This window comes from Canis lupus, chromosome 3 (genome assembly GCF_011100685.1).
Source record: "Canis lupus familiaris isolate Mischka breed German Shepherd chromosome 3, alternate assembly UU_Cfam_GSD_1.0, whole genome shotgun sequence".
In the NCBI taxonomy this organism is placed as follows: Eukaryota; Metazoa; Chordata; class Mammalia; order Carnivora; family Canidae; genus Canis; species Canis lupus.
In genome coordinates, this window is record NC_049224.1 from 54,169,596 (window position 1) to 54,191,224 (window position 21,629).

The 21,629-nt window shown below is 43.4% G+C and overlaps 1 protein-coding gene across 1 annotated transcript in view; it reads right to left on the bottom strand.

Moving 5' to 3' along the window:
• Positions 1 to 911: 911 nt before the first annotated feature.
• IQGAP1 (IQ motif containing GTPase activating protein 1) overlaps positions 912 to 21,629 on the bottom strand; it is a 107,851-nt gene continuing 87,133 nt past the window's right edge. The window contains exons 26-38 of the mRNA XM_038532895.1: positions 21,362 to 21,586; positions 17,349 to 17,489; positions 17,049 to 17,133; positions 15,779 to 16,011; positions 15,044 to 15,176; positions 13,925 to 14,027; positions 13,292 to 13,427; positions 12,797 to 12,884; positions 10,132 to 10,344; positions 9,022 to 9,188; positions 7,013 to 7,135; positions 3,620 to 3,728; positions 912 to 1,808 (exon numbers count right to left, since the gene is read on the bottom strand). Coding sequence (XP_038388823.1) covers positions 1,695 to 1,808; positions 3,620 to 3,728; positions 7,013 to 7,135; positions 9,022 to 9,188; positions 10,132 to 10,344; positions 12,797 to 12,884; positions 13,292 to 13,427; positions 13,925 to 14,027; positions 15,044 to 15,176; positions 15,779 to 16,011; positions 17,049 to 17,133; positions 17,349 to 17,489; positions 21,362 to 21,586 — 1,870 coding nt within the window. The 3' untranslated portion in view covers positions 912 to 1,694. The remainder of the gene's footprint in view (positions 1,809 to 3,619; positions 3,729 to 7,012; positions 7,136 to 9,021; positions 9,189 to 10,131; positions 10,345 to 12,796; positions 12,885 to 13,291; positions 13,428 to 13,924; positions 14,028 to 15,043; positions 15,177 to 15,778; positions 16,012 to 17,048; positions 17,134 to 17,348; positions 17,490 to 21,361; positions 21,587 to 21,629) is intronic.

The window sequence follows — 21,629 nt, forward strand, 5'->3', positions numbered from 1 at the left end:
TCCTAAATTCAATGTTTAGAATTGAATTGTTTCTGACTAAACCCAGAAAATGGGAGCTCATAAAATAAAGGCATGGCCTGGGCAGCAACAAAAGAAAGAAGTGGGGAAAAAGAGACCCTGATACCAAGCTAACCTCGGTTGGTTGGTTTTTTGTTTTGGTCTATATAAGGCAGGACTGTCTCCCTAAACTCTGCAGATAAATCCTAGTGTTTTAGCTATAAGAAAGTTTTAAGAGTTCAGATATACAGATAAGCCAATTTTTAAAAATCCTTTTCTTACAGTATTCTAAAGGCTTTTAAAGCATTATATAAATCTTCAAAATTCCTATCACCCACATTTCAAGAAATAAATGTACACTTTAATAAGGCACTCTTACAACATAAAACAGATTTGAGGACAATCATTTTACGTATGCTAGGGCTGGCCCCTCCTTTTGCCACGGGGACAGAGTGGACTGCCTTCCTGAACATAGCCCCCTTCTGTGCATCAATACATACAAGCAGGCACCGCAGACCACTGCAAACCTGCCTACATAGCTGGGTTTATTGATGGGACTCTCCCTCCCGCTGATGAGAGAACTACACCAACAGTACTGCTCAAATTTAATGGTGACATTTTATTTTATTTATTTTTTAATGGTAACATTTTATTTTATTTTTTAAAAAGATTTTATTTATCTATTCATGAGAGACAGAGAGAGGCAGAGACACAGGCAGAGGGAGAAGCAGGCCCCATGCAGGAAGCCCGACGTGGGACTCAATCCCGGGTCTCGAGGATCCTGCGCTGGGCCAAAGGTGCCGCTAAACTGCTAAGCCACCCGGGCTGCCCTAATGGTAACATTTTATTTTTTTTTATTTTATTTTTTTTTTTTAAAGATTTTATTTATTTATTCATGACAGAGAGAGAGAGAGAGAGAGAGAGAGAGAGAGAGAGAGAGGCAGAGATACAGACAGAGGGAGAAGCAGGCTCCATGCAGGGAGCCCGATGTGGGACTCGATCCTGAGTCTCAGGATCACACCCCAGGCTGCAGGCGGCGCCAAACCACTGCGCCACGGGGGCTGCCCTAATGGTAACATTTTAAAACTGTGTCTCCCCTTTGCTAGAAATGTTTCTTTGAACACAGAGCACTGACTTCTGTTAGCTCCTGCTTATAAAGGAAAACAGTGGAAGAGAACCAATGAGCCCCTGGATCCTTCCATTTGACCGATGGGATGGAAACGTAAAGGAATTTCACCTTCAAATGACAACTGAATGCCAGGAGATGACCTGACTTGTGAGTTGTGTGCCTTATGTGCATGTGTTATTCGTGTTGATAGATCCTACTTCCAAGTAACAAGAATTCAAGCCCCACCATCCCTGTTGCTAATTTAAACACCAAAGCTTACAATAGAGTAATGCAGCCTCTAAGACCATAACAACAGAGATTTTAGTGGAGCCTCCACTCTTTCCTAAGTGACGGAAGAAAATGAGGGGACAAGAGGGTCGGACAGCCTGAAATACAGTTTCACTATGAAGAAAGGGCAATAGACATCCCATCAGAGTGGGAGGGTTAAAAACGTGGCGTTGGGAGTGTATCAAGTTGAGGCTTTTTTGTGGCCTGGGTCTTTGCTTCCAATGAGTAAAGAAGGACCCAAGAAAGGTCACCGTGAGGAGCTTCTTTCCTTCATCCTTCTGGTCTGGTGGCAATGGATCAATTACTTCCCGTAGAACTTTTTGTTGAGGAGGAAGATCAGAAGGTTGACATTTACTTTAGCTCTATTAAATAATTTCATGACTGCGACTCCTTCATACTGTAGCTGCAGCAGGTCCTATAAAAACAACATTTTACAGTCAAACAAGTCTGTGGAATAAGAAAGGACATGATGTAGGGAGGGATCCAGAAGGAACAAGGAATGACAAATGTGAAGTGGTGTGAAAAAGAGGTGCCCAACCACAGAACGGTCCACTGCACAACCACCCTGAGACTCAAGGAATGGGACATGCTGCTCAACAGAATATTCTGGTACATCTGTATATCAAAATACACAAAACATGGAAAGAAAAAGCAGCATGTTCACTCATCACACATACTTCCTATTTCAGAGCTGACAATAACGTGTCTCCAGTTTGTCTAAGTGATGGGTCACCTGGGGAAGGGGGAGGCATTTCAATCTATGATAAAATATACTAATCACTGAAGACAGGATACAGCCACTAACGTCATCTCAATAGTATCCACTAGAGTCTTACTTTTTATTTCACGTGAGAAAATTTCTATATTTTGAAGGCAAGGGGAAGAAGGACAAAATGTTTATTAGGTGCCTCCAGTGTGCTCAACATTGGGTAGGCACATCAGATAGTGTCTTTTTAAGTCCTGATAAAAGTCCTATAGGTGTGATTATCCCGAGTTTAAAGATGAGGCTCAGAGATATTCAGAGTGGCATGGAGTGGATCTGGATCTGGATCTAGAGCCCCTGCTTCTCCCATTGCCCTCTACTGTCCAGAGCACATTTAGGAAGTGAGTAGTCTTGCACATGAACTTCAGAAGAGACAGAATGAGTCAAGGCACTTGAAAGAACCCAAAGTTCAAACAATGCAACTTCTGGAAAAATTCTAGCAGCTCCATGAGAACGAAGGCCCTGGTGTGTCACCTGTGCCTGACAGAACACCTGCACCTGATCCTCATTCTATATTTAATGCGCCTGTGCACGGATCAACATGCTACCGAGGCAGGCTGGTCGGCCTGTGCAACGCTGGTGAGACTAAAGACGTGACAGGATCTTTTTTTTTGGGTGTAAGCACCTGAGCATGTGCATCACAGAATCACTTCACTTTTGTTCAGCTAACATGTTTGAAGGTCTACTCATCACTAAGGAGGAAATGAAGACACACTACCGTGGGTCCTTAAGGAGCTCACGGTCTGGCAGGCATGTGTGCAGGAATAAATGAGAGGGCTGGGGGGTGGGCAGCAGGTGCAGAAGCCCAGCACACGTTCAGAGATGGCCCCTGCCCAGGCCCACAGAGCACAGCAGTGAGATGCAGTACAAGGAATGGGACAGAAGTGATGAGGACACACACGGAGCTGTGGAGCCTGGACAGAGCCCAGGAGGCCTTGTGGTACCCTGGTGCTTTTCTACTGCGTAAAGACTAGAAATATTTTGGAATAAAAAATAGGTTAAATTATGTTATAAATGATTCACTGCAGAGTTCTTCCCGAATTTAAAATGGGATTCAGTTTACAAAGATGCAATTTATACACATCTTGTCAGAAATACACTTTTAAGTCCCCAAAATCAAATCAAAATGAGAAAAGATTTCAAGCTATTGAATAGGTTTACAATTTTCTACTATCATTACTTAAACATTTTGTTCAACGTCAAGGTACCAGTTCAATTTAGTGCCAACACTAAGTAGTAGCTTCAGATAAAAGCTTTCAGAAGACGTCCAGATCTGCCCAAGCTCTCCAGGGAGTACAGACCAAGTCAGATGCACAGCAGCCCTCAGCTCCTTTCCCGCCTGTGTGGGCGCTGGCTCAATGCAGGGTGATCCAAACATGTGTCTTTTTTACCTACTGTCCACCCCAAAAAGAACACAACCACATCACATATAAAGTTTTCAGTTCTGTATGGTGCATACCCACCTGATAATGCAACATAAATGTCTCCATTTGAACACCCATGAACTTGGCTTTCACTTCAAAGTCTCCAACTTCTTCTGTTGGACTGATTTCAAAGATAACATTTTTAAACCTGTTGAAACATAACATCATAAGGGTGTGATTTTTTTCATTCTCATATAAAAATATTCTGTGAAATGTAGAAAGAATATTAACAATCTTCAAGGGGTGCCTGGGTGGCTCAGTTTGTGAAGCATCTGCCTTTGGCTCAGGTCAAGATCCTAGAGTCCTGGGATTAAGCCCCACGTGGGGCTCCCTGTTCAGCGGGGAGTCTGCTCCTGCCTCTCCCTCTGCTCCTCCTCCCACTTGCGCTCTCCCTCTCTCTTTCTCAAATAAACATATAAAATCTTAAAAAGAACAAAACAATCTTTCTTCAAGAGTGAAAAGGGGTACCAAATAAAGGCCCAAAACACTTCTACAGGTAGAACAGTGTGTGGCTACTACTCTAACTACCACATGCTCGGAGACTTGGGGAGAGCCGGGAACCTCTCCCTGCAGCCCTTGCATGCTGTGGGAAGAGGGACCATGGAGGAATGCCACCCTCTGAAAGGATGATGTCACAGGAATTCTCTTGGCTTTCCCCGTGGCCACTGCTTAAATCCAATGGTAAAAGGATAATCAAGGGGAAACTAGACTGGAAGGAGAGGGAGGAAAGGATGAATGCATGTTTGAGGATTGTAAGAAGTGTGTAAGTAAACAAAAAGGGGTCAGAACAAAAAGCCATGAGAGGGGGTGCCATAGATACAAATGCACTCAGTACCAAGTACCACCAAAGATACATTGCTATTTACCAAGAGTATTTAAGGTATTACTCATTCTCAATATGTTATAAGCCCAGAAACTTCAGTGGGGATATGTTATTCCCTGAGTGATCAAAGCCTGTTGGTCCAGACTTCTAGAATTCAATTATAGAACAGAGCCAAGAACCATGAATGATATAAAACAGGCCACAGAGAAGCTATGAGAGAGGTCACAAAATCCACACACTAGAACATTCACATCTTACTCAACAGGAGGTCCTCACAGGTCATTCCTTAAAGAGACTTTCTGTGATGATTTTATTTGAATCAGTTTGCTTTGTTATCTGGTTTCTAAGCCTCTAGTAGAAATTAAAAGAAGCCCCCCCCCCCCAAAAAAAGGATGGCATTTAAACAATAGAAAATAATGACAAAAAGAAGGGAAGAGATAATAAATATGAGACCCGTAAAGTGCATTAACTGCTCTACATAAAAACCCCAAAAATGATTGGAGAAAATACAGATAATAAGCCATGATTCACACACACACACTTATACACACACACTCAACCAGCGTACTACTTCAGGGATATATATACAAGTTAAACTTTTTTAAGCTGCTATTTAAAACAGTATGGCAGTTCCTCAAAAACTTGAAAACTATCATATGATCCAGCAATCCCACTTTAGGGTATATATTCCAAAGAACTAAAAACAGGATCCCAAAGAGATATTTACACTTCCATGCATTCATTCCTCACAAGAGCCAAGAGTGGCAAGAAATCCAAATGGACACTGATGAATACACAAACACAATGTGGTACATATACATACAGTGGAATATTATTCAGCCTAAAAAAGAAAGAAATCTGTCCCATGCTACAACATGGATGAACCAAGTGAAATAAGCCAAGTCATGAAAAGACAAGTGCTGTAGGATTCCACTTACTTGAGGTGCCTAGAGGAGTCAAATACATAAAAACAGGGAGTAGATTGGGTTGCCAGGCTTGGGGAGAGGGAGAGGGAAATGCAGAGCTGTTGTTTAACAGGTATAGTTTATTTGGTAAGATGAAAAGGTTCTGGACATCTGTCGCATAACAAGGTGAATATACTCAAAACTACTAAGCTACACACTTAAAAATATAGTTAAGATGATAAATTTTATGCCTTGTGTTTTTTATAATGAAAAAATGTTAACACTCTGGCTAGAAATTCCATTTTTAGGCATCTATCATAAAAAAATAATCATAGGTAAAACCAAAGATTTACATATAAAGGTATACCACAAATGTAATCATGTAAAAAGTAAAATAAACTTAAATGTCATACAGTAGGTGAATGGTTAAATTTTAACTACAACATGGAGTGTTTTGTGGCCATTAAAAAGCATGCTTTCAAAGAAAGTGAAAATCCTCAAAATGTTACGGGGAAAAAAAATGGGGATACAGGGCTATATTTACAATTTATGTTAAAAAAATAATAGGCAGATAAGTTTTTTTAAGATTTATTTATTTATTTATTTATGATAGACATTGATTTATATTCTTTCATTGTTTGATATAACTCCATTTTAAAAATCAGTTTTCTTTTCTTTTTTAAGATTTTATTTATTTATTCATGAGAGAGACACACACAGAGAGAGAGAGAGAGAGAGGCAGAGACACAAGCAGAGAGAGAAGCAGGCTCCATGCCGGGAGCCCAACGCGGGACTCGATCCCGGGACTCCAGGATCACACGCTCTGGGCCAAAGGCAGGCACTAAACCACTTAGCCATTCAGGGATCCCCAATAGGTAGATAAATTAAGTGGATGGTGCCTTTTCTTTTTCTTCATGCTTTACCAATTTCCAAAGGTTAACAACAAATACATACTATTTTAGGATCAGAAAAGTTAAGTTTCTTTTTAAACAAAGTTGTTGTTTTTTTTTTTTTTTCATTTTTTTTTTATTTATGATAGTCACACACAGAGAGAGAGAGAGGCAGAGACACAGGCAGAGGGAGAAGCAGGCTCCATGCACCGGGAGCCCGACGTGGGATTCGATCCAGGGTCTCCAGGATCGCGCCCTGGGCCAAAGGCAGGCGCCAAACCGCTGCGCCACCCAGGGATCCCTAAAGTTGTTGTTTTAACAGACACAAAATCTCAAGCTCAGCTTCATAAGGTCACAGGGCAGATTGAGCAGGTATTAATATTGCCTGCTAACAACAGCCAGGCCAGATCCAGAGACCTTGTACAGAGCAAGCTGGCAATCCCCAGGAAAGAGAATGAGGGTAAGTCCCTGATCCCCAGCCTCAGGTGGAATAAAGTAAACCCTTCTTCTTGTTATTCTTATTTATTCTTGGTTTAGACACAAGGATAAATAAGAAATGGTGTCCTGCTTTAAAGAGGAAAAATTAAGTTGGGGCCCACACAGGTGTGAACACAGCCTGGGGCAAATATTCTACAACAAAGGGGAAGAAATACTTTCCCTTTTATGATGGACAAATTTAAGTCTGGCTATTAGGCCTAATGTTTCACCTCAATAGTTAGATAAGTAGATAGAAAATATGAAAACGACCATCCACATAACAGAAAGAAAAGGCAGTAAGATAATGATAAGACAAAGTAAAGAAGTAAATACTCACTGGTTCACTTGCAGGTCCTCAATTTCCAAAAGGACTCCTTTTTCATGTAGTCTTGCTGCTGTGTATTTCAAAGAAATCTTTTTGCTTTTCTTTCCTTTCATTTCCCTAGGCTTCTTGGAGACCCTGTAAAAAAAATCACACCATATCACTTTCTATCTGTAATTGTGTACTACAAGTCTCTTAGTAGTTCAAGGATATGGGGTCAGAAAATGGACTTCCCACATATAAGCCTAAGTAACAAACTGATTCTAAAATGGCAAATAAGTGTTAGGATTAGCCTGAGGAATCTCTCTGTAAAACAGGGGAAACATTACTAAATTGCTTTGCCTTTAATTATATTTGCAAACCCACCATGAATTTGAGAGTCATCTGCCTGGGTCCCTCTCAACACCTAAACACCTACAAGTTAGCTATAAAGGCTTCTAACACCAGCCTGAAGGAACTGTATTGAACCCCAAGAGAGTCACTGTAAGCCCCCTGGCTTGGCAGGGCAAAAATAAATATCTCAGAATAAGTAATTTTTAAAAGACTTTATGCCTCCAGTGTAGTAAATACAGAGGAATGGGAAAAAGGAAAAAGATCTTAGGAGGCTACTGTGATAATCGAGGTAAGAAGTGATTTTCAAAAGCAAGCAAAGGAAGAAGAGAGATCCCTGAGAACCAGAGATTTGGGACTCCCAAAGGAAGGGTCTCACGAAACAGGGCGGGAATGCTGGTACAGGAGTCAAAGGGAACTGCTATGGAAGACAACTGCAATATCTACAGAAATTACAACTGTATAAAACCTTTGACCCAGTGATTCCATGTCTAGGAATTTATCTTCAAAAATATTCTCACATTTGCAAAATCTATGTACAAGAAGTTATTTGGTGCAGAATTTTTTAATAACTGGAAACACAAATATCCATCATTAGAGAACTGACCATATCAATTGTTATATCCATGTGTGCAATGGGATACTGCAAGCCATTAACACAGAAAGAAAGACTTAGCTCTCTGCTTAGAATACCTAGAAGCAATGACGACCCTGTACCAATGAGCACATCTAATGTCTAGATCTTGGTTTCTAAACACCATTCTTCATTTGAAGGGGCCAGCAATGCTTGGGAGAAATAGCTAATTCCAAGCCTGGGAGGGAAAAGTACAAGTTGAACCAGAAACACCTATGCCTATATAAAGTCAGGAAGTGGTCAAAGAAGAAATGTCAAAAGATCACAGGAGCCCTCTGTAAGCCAGGCCTGACTTTTATCCCTGCATATCAGCCCTGCCCCACCTCAGTCTTCCAGGGAGGCAAAGAGAGAGCCAGAGTGCAGGTGGAAGAGTAAGGAAGCCAGAGAAGGTAAAATGTCCAAAACAGGTGAATCTAGATGAAGGGCGAATGGGTATTTATTATTCTAGTCTCTCAACCTTTCTCAAATTGGAAAATTCTTAAACTGAAAAGTGAGAAGAACAAAATAAACTAACCCTAGTCATTACTACGGATAGAACTTGCACCTATCAACCCATCCCCCTGGGTTCTCAGTTTCCTTCCCTATAAAACAGGCATGTTGCTGGTTGTGGCTTGTGCCAGGAAGGCCACATCAGATTTTCATTGGTGACTGGAAAAAAGCTGGAGTCTGGGATCCTGTGTCCCCAGGTGGTATAGAGAGAGGCCAAGAGATCAAAATACCTATCATATTCCTTAAGTGATTGTGAGGCACATCTGGGTATGGGGAGCACTAACTAACTTCTTTCCATGATTCTTTCATTTCTAGGGCCAAGAAGATCTTTTAGAACAAGGGCTGCTTAGAAATAAGCACCTTGAAATCCCCCCTACTTAATTCATTTACATTATACAACAACAAATGGAACTAGAAAATCATGCAAAGAATTAAAAGCAAAATAAAGAATTAAAGGAATAATTAGACCCAGCATGTTTTAAGTAAAAACTTCCAAGGTCACTTCCATTGCCTCTACTTCTTTTCCCCCGACATCGATTCTTAAAAAAAAAAAACAAAAAAAAAAACTCACTTGCCCTTGCTGGCCAAGTTATCCAAGCAGGTTTTGATGTAGCTTTTATAGTAATCCACTTGCTCTCCGTAGAAGGTGGCCTTCGAGTTCAGAGCAGCATAGGTTTGTTGCAATTTCACCAGTTCGGCCTTCCTCCTCTGTCGGTATCTCCGCTGATTCCGAATGTCCTAAGACACAATCATTGAAATTAGGAAAATGATGGTAGGTATCACATGCTTCTTGAATTGTCCATACTGGAGCCCAGCAGTGCTTAGCCCTGCTTGCATGACCACACTTTCTTAACAGGAAGCAATTTATGTTAAAAAAAAATTAGCAGAGGGGGATCCCTGGGTGGCTGAGCGGTTTAGCACCTGCCTTCGGCCCAGGGCGTGATCCTGGAGACCCAGGATCAGGTTCCGCATCAGGCTCCCTGCATGGAGCCTGCTTCTCCCTTTGCCTGTGTCTCTGCCTCTCTCTCTCTCTCTCTGTGTCTCTCATGAATAAATAAATAAAATCTTTAAAAAAATAATAATTAGCAAAGAAATTCAGATCTCATCAGTCTTTTTCCCCCATCTGTATTTTCTAGAGATAGGGAAATGTGTTACTTTTACAGACTTCCACATTCTTAGCATTTACTTGCAAAGCTGCCTTAAATCTCTCAAATATATTGTCAGGAGAGGGAAGAAAACACCATTTTACCACCTCAATCACCAACCTCCCTGATGGGCATGGTACCTCCTTACTGGGCCAGCAGTGAACATCTGCACCAGGGCCCCTTACTTGTGAAGATGCACACAAATCAAGAATTCCACGACCAACTTGATGTAAATTTATACGTCACAGTAATCACTAAAAAGATCTAGAGGAATTCTTTAAGGCCAAAGACAAATCAAGACACAGGAAGCTCTAGTTAGGGTCTTTTCCCTATTGATTTAGGTCATGGAATAAGTCATCAAAGGGCAGGCAAAATCCTGGTGTTGGAAAAGTCAAAAACAATTCCTCAGAGAAGAAGACACCAATCTGCCTGCGCCCTGAAGGTTTGTTGTCATCTGAATAGCTACTGTCACTTCACAAGCCTCTGAGACTGAGTTTACACATGGCCAAGCCATCACTGTCCCCCATATGTAGTACCTTGGCAATGTCATTGATCAGCTCCTGGTATCTGTTCTTTGGGTCCACTGTCCCCAACTCTGTTAGCTTCTTCAAGCCTGACTGGATTTTATCCTTCTTCTCCTGAAGGGTGAGGTTGCTGTCTTCCTTCACAAATTGTGACTTTTTCATCTTGTCAGGAGTTTTGGCATCACGAATAGCACGTCTCTGCATGGCCCTCTGATGTTCTGCTTCCTAAAGATACAGAAAAGAGAAAGAAGTTGCTGGCAAGTCCACCACACTAATCCAAAACTTCAATCTACAGAGCATATCCACACGTGGATTTATACAGCTGTTAAACTCCATTCTGGAAACAAGGGAACAAACCTGCCCTCTGACAACTGACAGAGAAACTGCATGGAGCACAGGCAGATCTCTTTTCATCTAGAGATAACATTGATGAAGTCACATGGCCTCTAGGACTTCTTTCCTGGATCCTCATGTACAGTTAGAGATTGGGATCCAGTGGCTACGAAATCCCTCGTTTTTTTCTATTACATTTTGGGATGTGAGAGCTATTTAATTTTACTTGAAACACAGCTTTATCCATTGGTGAATGTTATAATCACACCAAGCAATACTGGTGCTCAGTCAATTCTTGCTAATGCTTTTTGCCATGTTGGCCAGGCTGGATCATGCTGAAGGCTTCCCTTTGCTTCCAAGCATGCTGCAAATGCCAGTATCTACAGAATGAAAAGTCCTGTCCTTGATTCTTTTTTCCCAGTCAACATCCAACATTTGCCCATTATGTCCCTGCCAGACAGGACCCACACTGCTGGTCCATTCTTTTTTTTTGCTTTCTTTCTTCTTTAGCTCCTTGCAATCTGGCTTCTACATCTCCACTCCCATGGCCAATTATTACCCGCCCCCCACGCTGAATCTAGTGCTTTTTCTTAGTTGTCACCTTACTCGTACCCTCTGTATTTTCTCCTTGCCTTAGGCATGATTTTGGTAATTCCAAGTGACCTGTGGCAGTTTCTAACTGTTCATTCTCAATACTTCAGTGATCACCTCTATGCTGACAGATCCTAATCTTCGTGGCTAAGGCTCTGGTCCACATTTTGAACTATTTGTACCAGGATGCTCACATTTGGAATGCCTTGTAATTCTTCCCAAACTGGAGCAACTCCTTCTCCCAGATCACCCTTCTCTCCTAATGTCAAGACCACTCTGCCTCACAAAACATGAAGAGCATAAACCCTGGTGTCAGAACGTGATCCAAGTTCTGCCACTACAAGCAGATGATCTTGGGCAAGCTATGTGACCTCTAAGGGTCTTAGACTCCTCGTCTGTGAAATGGATGGGAATAGCAGGAGAGGATGACAAGACTCACCTCATCTGTGGAAGATGGGAATAGCAGGAGAGGAAATGAAAGAACACAGGTGAAAGCACCAAACTAACAGTAGGCTCTCATTAAAGACTGGTTCCCTGCTTCAAACATTCCCTGCTTCAAACTTCCTTTCAGGTTAAACAAGGTGCAGTATTGGCTATGATTCTTTTCTTGCCTCTCACACACATCTAGTCAATTACTAATCATAGCATCTAAAAGCTGAGAATTCATGGTTTGAAAACCATTCAAACAATGGTTTTCAAAGAGTGCTCAGCCATAAGGGATTCCCACACGATCTTGAAGTCCCAGAGGGTGGGGCTGCAAGAGCCCCATTCCTGGTGCTACCAGAGTAGCTCCCATTTTTCCTGCTTTATACTTGGGCTTCCGGGTAAACACTCATCTAACAAAAAGGATTCCTGTGCTCAAAATTTGAAACAAATGACCTACATTTCACAAATGCAAAAGAGGTGTCTTAAACATGAAGTGCATCATCCATCCTTCCCACTGCTGAACTGCCCCCCCCTCCCCCAGCCAACAGGGCCTGGGACTCTATCTATCACACACCTAGATTGCTCAGCTCTTGTCTGCTCTGATAGCACTGCCTAACTGATCAGTACTAAATGGTCCCACAGTTACAAAAGCTCTTTACTCAGGATCTGCCTGATCCTACTTCATTTGTTCTCATGTCTTACTCCTCATGACTCGCCCTCACTACATCTTCATTCTAGATATGTCAGTCTGGTCACATCGTGCCCTTCCCTCCTTCATCCTCTGCCTGTGGGAACTCTCCTGCTCATGACACCTCTCGTCGTCTATGCACAACCAGACCCATCCCTGCCCACTAAGGGAGGCTTGAATCCTGCTTCCTCCTGATGCTCTGCTCCTCACTGGCCTCTTTCCAGAACTGCCGCATTTGGTTTTCTAATTATTTCAGGTACATATACCACACTTCTCCAACCAGATCATGAGTCCATTGAGTTTTGGAGTCACATCCTGTACTTTTCTTCTATCTACCAAGGCACTTAACAAAATTCTAACGATATAATATTTGATAGATTCCTAGACAGACTCGCTGACTCTGCTTCAGTAAGTTAAATTAACACACACAGACTGCAGGTTATGTGCCTTGAGCCTCACGCCCTAAGAGCACCTGCCTCTTGATGTAGGAGCCAACAATGTTCTCAGAGGGCCCTAATCACCACCTCACCCAGCTCATGCACCAGCTGCTGGATTGGATTACTGTGTTCTGGTCCCCGCTGCAGGTTGCTACCTCCTAGTATCTGGGTTCCACCTCCATGTTGAACCCCTGACTTTTACCTGTTCACTGGTGGCTGGTGTTTCTAGGATTTCAGTTAAGGTCTCGCCTGGCTGGAACCGGATGACATCCACAATTAAACGTTTCGTGCTGAAAGGAGATGCGGGAAGAGTATAAAATCACCAGGTGTTCCACCTTCCTCTCAAATGGAGCTAGGCAGCAGCAGTACACTTTGAACTGTACATGAGTACATGCCATCTCCCAAAGGTCCCACCGAGTAGCTGCAAACACAAGGCACTCCTGGGCCCAGGTTTATTTATTCAATAACAACAGCATGAGTACCAGGGTTAGGATTTCTTAGGTGTAAATCTCACTTTAGCATCTTAGCAAATAGGGACATAAGTCTTGTGCTGAGGATAATAGATAAAGAGACCAGAACCACGAGGGGCTTAAAAGGCCAAGGTGATGGCTTCAGGTATGAACAAGTGGATACATCCGCCGAGGCCAAGGGATCTCTGTGCTATGTTTACCTCATTCTTCTCACTTCTAGTACTCACTTCAGCAGGATAGTCCGAGCATCCATCTCTGCATTTTCATCCCCAGGCACATCAAACTTGTTGGTTAGTGTGAGAGACACTTCTGTCTTAGCCAGTGCCTCCTTATTAGGGTCATTTAAATTGCCAGCGCTCTCTCCTACGGTTTGGGGAGAGTAGAGAGGATCAGTATAATAGAAGAGATACTGGAGAGGATACACTAATACAAGGAAAAGAAAATGCAAGCCTAAGAAAATACTTGAATAAGCCAACATTTACACTATGGCAAGGACACTCTTCCTGAGAAATAGACTAAATGCCAAATAATAAAAACAAAGGATCCATAATAAAATAATTTCATAAATGTTTAACAAGTCATTTTAATAACTGTAACATGACAAATCTCTCCTAAGATATTCTGTTCATTTCCTTTACAGAACTTTTATTTTAATTATAGGATTAAGTGTATATTATACACATGTAAACTTCTCTCTTCCATTGGATCTCAATTCCTCACAAACAGGAGTGGATCTCATCTGTTTTCTTCCCTCATGCACACGCAGAGCTCGGGTAGTGCAGAAATGGACGAGGTGGCAGTTATAGCACTCTTCCAGCACCTTCCCTGTCACTTTTTGGGCAGTTAAGTCAGAACTTTACCTATTAGGGACTCGATGGTGGGCACCTCGCCCAGGTCGTCCAGCAGCTCATGGATTGGATCATTGTGCTCTGGAGCGATGGCATCCTGGTGATCCAACAGGAGCTGCATCGAATACCCAGTAGTCAAGTCCATGCATGACACTCAGCCCATCAGCCCTTAGCCCCACCAACAAGGCCAAACAGCATACAAGGGGTCAGATAACAAAGCTCCTGCATTCAAAGAACTGGCAGGCCATCCTCAGCAAACTAACGTAAGTAAATGATATACTACAAAGCATCGTGCTGGCCTCTGTTGAATGACTTATGGGATAATGCATGGAGAGGAAATACCGGTTCTCTCTCAACCTTGTAGATACAAGGGATTTAAGTGGACCCTACAAGGGAGAGAACAACAAAACTACAGACTTCTATGTTCAAAGTCACCAACGTACCTACAACCAGTTCAAATAACTCACATGCATACTTATACTTAATGTGTACCATATACGGCATCTCCTAGTTCAGAGAAAAGTGCACAGGATCCATGTTGTCCCCATATTAAGGGTTCTCAAGCAGACTTAAGATACTATTACCCTAGGAGATGCCCTCAGAAATTTCCCTTACATTTTATATACTTCTTCACTTCCTGTTCTATATACCCCCGAAGGAGAAAGGAATGAATTATAAAAATATTGAGGAAAAGAGGAACACTCAAGGGAAAATCAATCCTAAGGGCCACAGAGGAAAAAGTGGGTATTTTAGATGCTAGAAAAATAACACCGAGGGCCAGGATAAACAGAAGAAGTAAAAACAGTATTTTATCAAGTCCCTAGATGGGTGCTCACAATGGAGACTATGCAGCCCACCCATGGAGACTGTTTCAGCAGGCTTGTGGTGGGGTCCGGAAACTTCATTTGTGACTATCAGCCCAGGTGACTCTGATGTAGAGGGCCTGGGATCACTTTGAGATATTTAGAAGGTCTTTTTAATACACAAAGAAAGAAACAGCAAGGCAGATGTGAGGTCTGCAAGATCAAAGGAAGGTAAGGTATCTGGCTTTCCAGAGATGGTAAGCAGCACCCAGGGGAGGCAATTAAGGCTAGAGCAATGAAACTAAGTAATTAAAGAAAAAATACTTACAGTGTGGGTGTTGATGATTTCACCAATGGAAATGTAGATCACTGGTTTGGTGAGGGTCACTAAATCAGAATATTCATCCACATTAAATTTATCCTGAAGCTCGGGGACATCACAAGCAGTTTGGAAAAACCGTCTGAAAATAAACATGAGAGCCAGACCCTTAGGTGACACATATGTGAAAAGCTGGCCAGAGGACATCCCACAAACCTCTGGAGCAATGAGTTCAAAGAGAAGCCAGGCAAGGCCGTTGATTCCAAAGAAGTTACACATGTCCGCTGGGCTTCATGGCCTTGGGGTGGTGGTTCTAATAACTTCTCCCTCCACCCAGTTTTAATTCCACCCACAAGAACCGCTCACCCATCATTTAAAACAGTTTGCGAATACCGGAGTCATTAGGCAAACCAACTTTATCTCTAAGACAATGCCATGAACTCAGAACTGGATGTTTAATTTACTAATGTTGAAAGCACTCTTGATTCTTTGCTGATTACAAAGTAACACATGCCTAATGTGGATTCACTGCATTTATGTTAAGTGCGGTCTATTTTGTTGGAATACATTTTAACAGCTCAAAATCCCCTTTACCACCTCCAGGGGCTATGAGCATATCAAACACCTATCCTATAGTATGGCAGGGCCCAGGCAAAGTCAAGTATGTATTTAATCTTGTCCTGACATTCAGAGATAGAAACACACCCACAGGACCTTTTAAGTACCTTATTCCTTTTCCCCTACCTGAATTTCTGGTAGGACTGGGAGAGATACTCATTAATGATGCCCAGGTGAGCATTATCTCCCAGAAACATCTTATTGGAAGCTGCATGCTGGAGCATCTTTGCAATGGAGCCCAGATTTCGGCGTTGGTCTGTGGTGAGCTGGCCTCCTGCCGACAGGTCAATGATGTCAAAGGCATCAGGAGCAACGATGGCAGGATTCATGTATCGATAGTAAAGCAAATTACCAATAATCTGGGAACAGATGAAAAAGAAAGACAGCTGTGAAAAACCACTCCACCAGGTAAGCCACAAATGACTTTGCTAGCAAAGAAAACCAGAAAATGCAGTCCTGTGAGGAAAAGTAAAACACTATGCACGCATACACACACATGCATGCATGCACGCATGCACACACTTTCTCTCGAGGCTGAAACTAAAACAACAGAAGATCCCTCGGTTGGATGCAGACAAAAAGAAAATAACAGAACCCAATATCACTATAATGAAAGAGCAGGTCCAGAAGGTAATCACTATAGACTTAAAATCTGTCACTAAGCGTTTTAGGGCATCCTTTGTTCACATATCAGGGCAGCAAATAAGGCTACTATCACCCACGTGACCTAATTAGCAATGTGTTATATGTTCACACACACCCCATCCTCATGCTGCTGACTTTAGTGGTGGACAAGTTCATGCCTCTGAAATTAAAGCCACTCAACACACATCTCCTCCACAGAAGAATTCAAGGACAGTCACAGCATTTCCCCTGGAGTTTCATTCCAAAAAACAAAACAAAAAAATTTAATTCACCTGAATAGAAAGTCTAGAATCGAGGCCTCATTGTAGGAAAGCACAGAACTAGGAGAGAGAAGAAAAAAGCGTTCAGATTAAGGGGGGGAAAGGAAGGAGCACAGCCAAGTAAGAAAAAGAGTGATCAGCAACAGCCTTAGCAGAAACCACGGTGCTTGCTGCCATTCACCCCGCCACCAGCAGAGGGTGCAATTCTTCAGCGAAAAGACAGGACTCGGAGAAATTCTCTCAAGACAGGAAAGTCACCTCCTCTACTTGTTTGATGTCTGTGTGCCAAACAATAAGGGAACTACACAGGGACTAGGAGAGGTATCATTTACTATTTACAATCATTTTCAAGAGCTCACCGCCAATGGCAAACTACTGCTGGAACCTGCGCTTGCACACTTGCTGAAGCTCTCAGGTTGGGCCTTGTTTTCTAACTTTTTCCTCAAAGGGCTACTGGAAGGACAAGGACGTGCCAATGTCCAGATTCTTACCTTTAGCAGCTCATCCTCACCAGCATCAGGGAACTTCTCATGTAATGAGTCCTTCAGCACTTTGGCAATGAAGCGCATCCCATACCTGTGGGATGGACAGACTGCCGTGAGAGCGGCCGGAACAGGGGTGCCAGTCATACTAGGTGTGGGGGCAGTCATACTGAGGGGGATCATACCGGTGGGGGAGTCATACTGAGGGGGATCGTACCGAGGGGACAGTCATACTGGAGGCATCATACTGGATGGGGGCGGGGGGAGTCATACTGGGCTCTATCTGGGGTCACAACCCATGGCACTCACGGGATTTTGTCCACAGAGCTGATGATGGCTGAGAGGAACTTGTCTGTCACTGCCCGCATGTTCCTGATGGAGTTGTCTAGACGTGTCTTGACCTCTTCATGAGCCAGAGCCTGCTCAGGGGTCACATCATAGGGTAGTTTGCTGGGAAAGTAAAAATCATCCCCAACTGTGTTAGTTAACAGCCAGGAGCAGCCTGAGGCAGGACTGTGTCTTTCAGAAACAGACCCAGAGAGATAAGGTAAGTTGTTCGTTGCTCACAGAGCTGCTAAATGGTAGCGCCAGATGCTGAGCTCTGGTTTTCAGCTGTGAACTGGGTGCCTATCACGATGTGCCAGGCACTATGATAGGCCCTTGGGATAAAAGGTACATAAGACATGATAGCTCCTGAGTCTCTCACAATCTGGTAGGAGAGACACACAGATACCAGTAAACATATTGTGACACAGATTCACAGACAAGGGGCTGCCACACAGATGGGAGGAATTGAGGAAAACTTAAGGAAAGGACACCTGAATTCAGGATAAAGGGGGAAAAAAACTGTCTTCCAGGAAGGAATATCAAAAGCAAAACAATGGAAGAGAAGGAGAAACAAGGTGGTCGAGTAAAGAGGGGCCAGCTTGTGGAGAGCCCTGTATATAACACTAAGGTCTGCATTCTCCTAGAAGCCAGGGAGAGCTACTAACAGGTAGCAGACATGAATTTGAGGAAGATTTCTCTGGTCCCCCATGAAGAATGAATGAAAGATGGATAGTCACAGATGAAGAGATGGGTCAGTGCCACAGCCTGATCAAGACATGATGAGGGCACAAACAAGGATGCAGCAGTGGGGACCAAGGGGACAGGTCTGAGATGCTATGGGGACACAGTCAGTGGGAATTGGTGACCCTCTGGGTACTGGTGAGGGAAGTGACAGATACATAGAGGAACTGAAGCCTGAAGAGCTATTAAGATCCCTCAGGGAGAGAGTATGGAGCTTGAAGAAACAGGCAGGAAAACAGCAGGCATGCTAGGCTTAATTGGGGAAGATAGGAGGGACTGAAAGACAAAAATGAAATGCAGGGGCCAAGGTTCCAGAACCGTCAATGAGGTCAAAAAGTAGTAAGGATGATCCTAGATAAGCTGGGTGGTCTGGGTCCCATCAAGACAGAGGCAGGGGGAGACTTGGCATACCCAGGAGAGGCAGCAATGTGACCACAGCAACGGATTACAGTGATCGGGCCACAAGCCAAGGATGCCAACAGCCCCCAGAGAGTGAAGAGGCAAGGAACGAATTTTGCCCTAGAGCCTCCTGGGGAGCTCAGCCCTGCTGACATGGTGCTCTCCGCCCACTGGTACTGATTTCAGATTTCTGGTCTCCTGAACAAGGAGAGAGTCAATTTCTGTTGGTTAAATAAGATTATCATATATTTTATTATTTGTAAGCTGTGTTCCATACCTCTTTTCTATCAATAAACTGTGTAACTTTATGTGTAAACGACATTTTATAAAAAGTAGTAATGCGGGCAGCCCGGGTGGCTCAGCAGTTTAGCGCCGCTTTCATTCAGCCCAGGGCGTGATCCCACGGTACTGGGATCGAGTCCTGCATTGGGCTCCCAGCAGGGAGCCTGCTTCTCCCTCTGCCTGTGTCTCTGCCTCTCTCTCTCTCTGTGTCTCTCATGAATAAATAAAATATTTTTTAAAATTTTAAAAAAAGAAGTAGTAATGAGAAAGGTAATACACATACTCAACAAAGCAGAATGTTACATTCCTCAGATTTTAGAGGTGAAATTCTCTAGAGGGAACCAGGCTCAGTCTGCTCTGTATCTGGTGGTCTAAGCTCAAGGATCCATGATACCTACAGGAAGGATGGGCACCCACTGCACCTTCCAGATATCAGTAGCAAGAATGTGTTGAAACCAATTTCCATTTTATGAAAAACAAAGTAAGACACCAGTTTGTGATAGTCAGAAGAAAAAAAAAACCCTGAAATGTCTACTAGAACTTTGATCTAAAATGGACTCATGGACTGCGAGAAGGATATCTTAGTACCCTTGAGCCAGTCAGTGCCCTGTCATCTAAGGATGGCCTGGGTTGCCAGCAAAACTTCCCAGGCGAGTACTGAATCTGTTGGCCACATTCCAAGATTTGAGCCTGAGGAGTACAAGGCAAAACAAAAATGGACTTTTCACTACATCAGCAATGATCTGCCTCCAGGTAACAGATTTTTTTTTAAAAGATTTTATTTATTTATTTATTCAGAGAGACCCAGGGAGAGAGAGAGAGAGAGAGAGAGAGAGAGGGGGGCAGAGACACAGGCAGAGGGAGAAGCAGGCTCCATGCAGGGAGCCCGACGTGGGACTGGATCCAGGGTCTCCAGGATCACACCCCAGGCTGCAGGCGGCGCCAAACTGCTGCGCCACCAGGGCTGCCCTCCAGGTAACAGATTGACACATTACTGAGAAATGGATCAGGTGCTGGATGATCCCAACAGGGGCTAAGGCCCTTTCAGTCAGTAGAATGTCTGTTCTCTACCCAGAGTGCACCTTCCTCTTTGCCTGGGGGCCAGGTACCTGGAAAGGAGCATGATGCTGAGCAGCACTATTCAAAGTATGAGCTGGTACCAGTCTATAGATCAGTCCAGGATGGGAAGAGGCCTGAGCCAGATGTAATCAACACACTAGGTCCTTCCCTAGTAAATCTGGCTATGAAAAAAACCAGCTGAACTAAGCAATGTGCTGAGAGACACAGTGGATTTTTCACTTACTGGTTCAGAGCAACAGTACGGAGAGCCACTCCTCAGCTCCAGAAAACTTCACGCAAGACCTAACTCTCTACAACAACCGGGAGAAACCACCCTTGACCAAGCTGCTCAACCCTCTCTTGTCCTCACTCAAGCTGGATAAAACCAGAAACATGCTGGCTCTCTGACCTTTATTTTCCCAGCATTATGCACATCAGACTGACACACCTTTCTTTAGATATGTTAATGTTGGTGGTTCAACTCCCATCCTGGCCCAACCCTCCCCCAGGATTCAAGGGCAGCCCCACACCATCCCCAGATCTTTATTATTTTTTTTTCTTTTAAAGATTGATTGACTGATTGATTTGACACACACAGAGGCAGAGACACAGGCAGAGGGAGAAGCAGGCTCCACACAGGGAGCCTGATGCAGGACCCGATCCCGGGACTCCAGGATCACGCCCTGGGCAAAAGGCAGGCGCCAAACTGCTGAGCCACCCAGGGATCCCTCCAGCTCTTTCTTTTTTAAAAATGGTTTTATTTATTTATTCATGAGAGACAGAGAGAGAGAGAGGCAGAGACATAGGCAGAGGGATAAGCAGGCTCCTATAGGGAGCCTAATGTGGGACTCGATCTCGGGACTCCGGGATCACACCCTGAGCTAAAGGCAGATGCTCAACCACTGAGCTACCCCCAGAGTCCCCGCAGCTCTTTAATGAAACACGGTGATCTCACACACAGAAGTCTTCCCATCCAACTGCATCTTCAGTGATGTCAGTGTCCCTTTAGGTCCTGGACTCCCAAGCTCCTTCCACCTTCGGGCATGAATACTCTGCTCCAAGCTCTCAGCAAGTCTGGCCCCATCTTAATCTTTAGGTTTCAGCTAAATGAAATTTCACCTTCTCAGAGAGGCTTTCCCTACCCACTCTGCCTGAGCTGGCTCCCTCTTGCAATTTTCCATTATAGTTCCCCAGGCAAGGCTTGGTAAAATTGTTAATTTGTAATTTCATTTTTATGCACCTGTCTCTCCCATGCAATAAACTATGAACAGGGGGCAGAGAGCCTGTTTTGTTCATTACTGTATTACTATATGTATATATCTAACACAGTGCCTGGCACACAATAAGCACTCAATAAGTAATTTGCTGAGTATATGGATCAATTACCAGGTCAAAAATTTAAAGAAGAGGTTTCTAAGGAAAAGCTATTTGAACATTACAAATCAAAGGTTAACTGCTTAAAAAAGAAAATCATGAAAATAGGAAAGGAAAAGATGTTGCAGTTGTTACCATACCTTGCTTCTCCCGTCTGAGACTCCATCTGATTGACCCAAGATTTGTATATATCCACAGGGTCAGTTTTGATGTTGAGAGACTTGTCATCCATAATCTCCTTCACGACAGGGGCCAGGATCTGTCTAAGGGCATTCTGGCCCCGGGCACCTCGGTTGAAACTCACAACCATCTTAATAACTGTAGGATTTCCTGTCACGATCTCTTGAACTTGATCAACTTTTGACCTATAAAACATCAGATACAAACTTAAACTAATCACAGAATCTT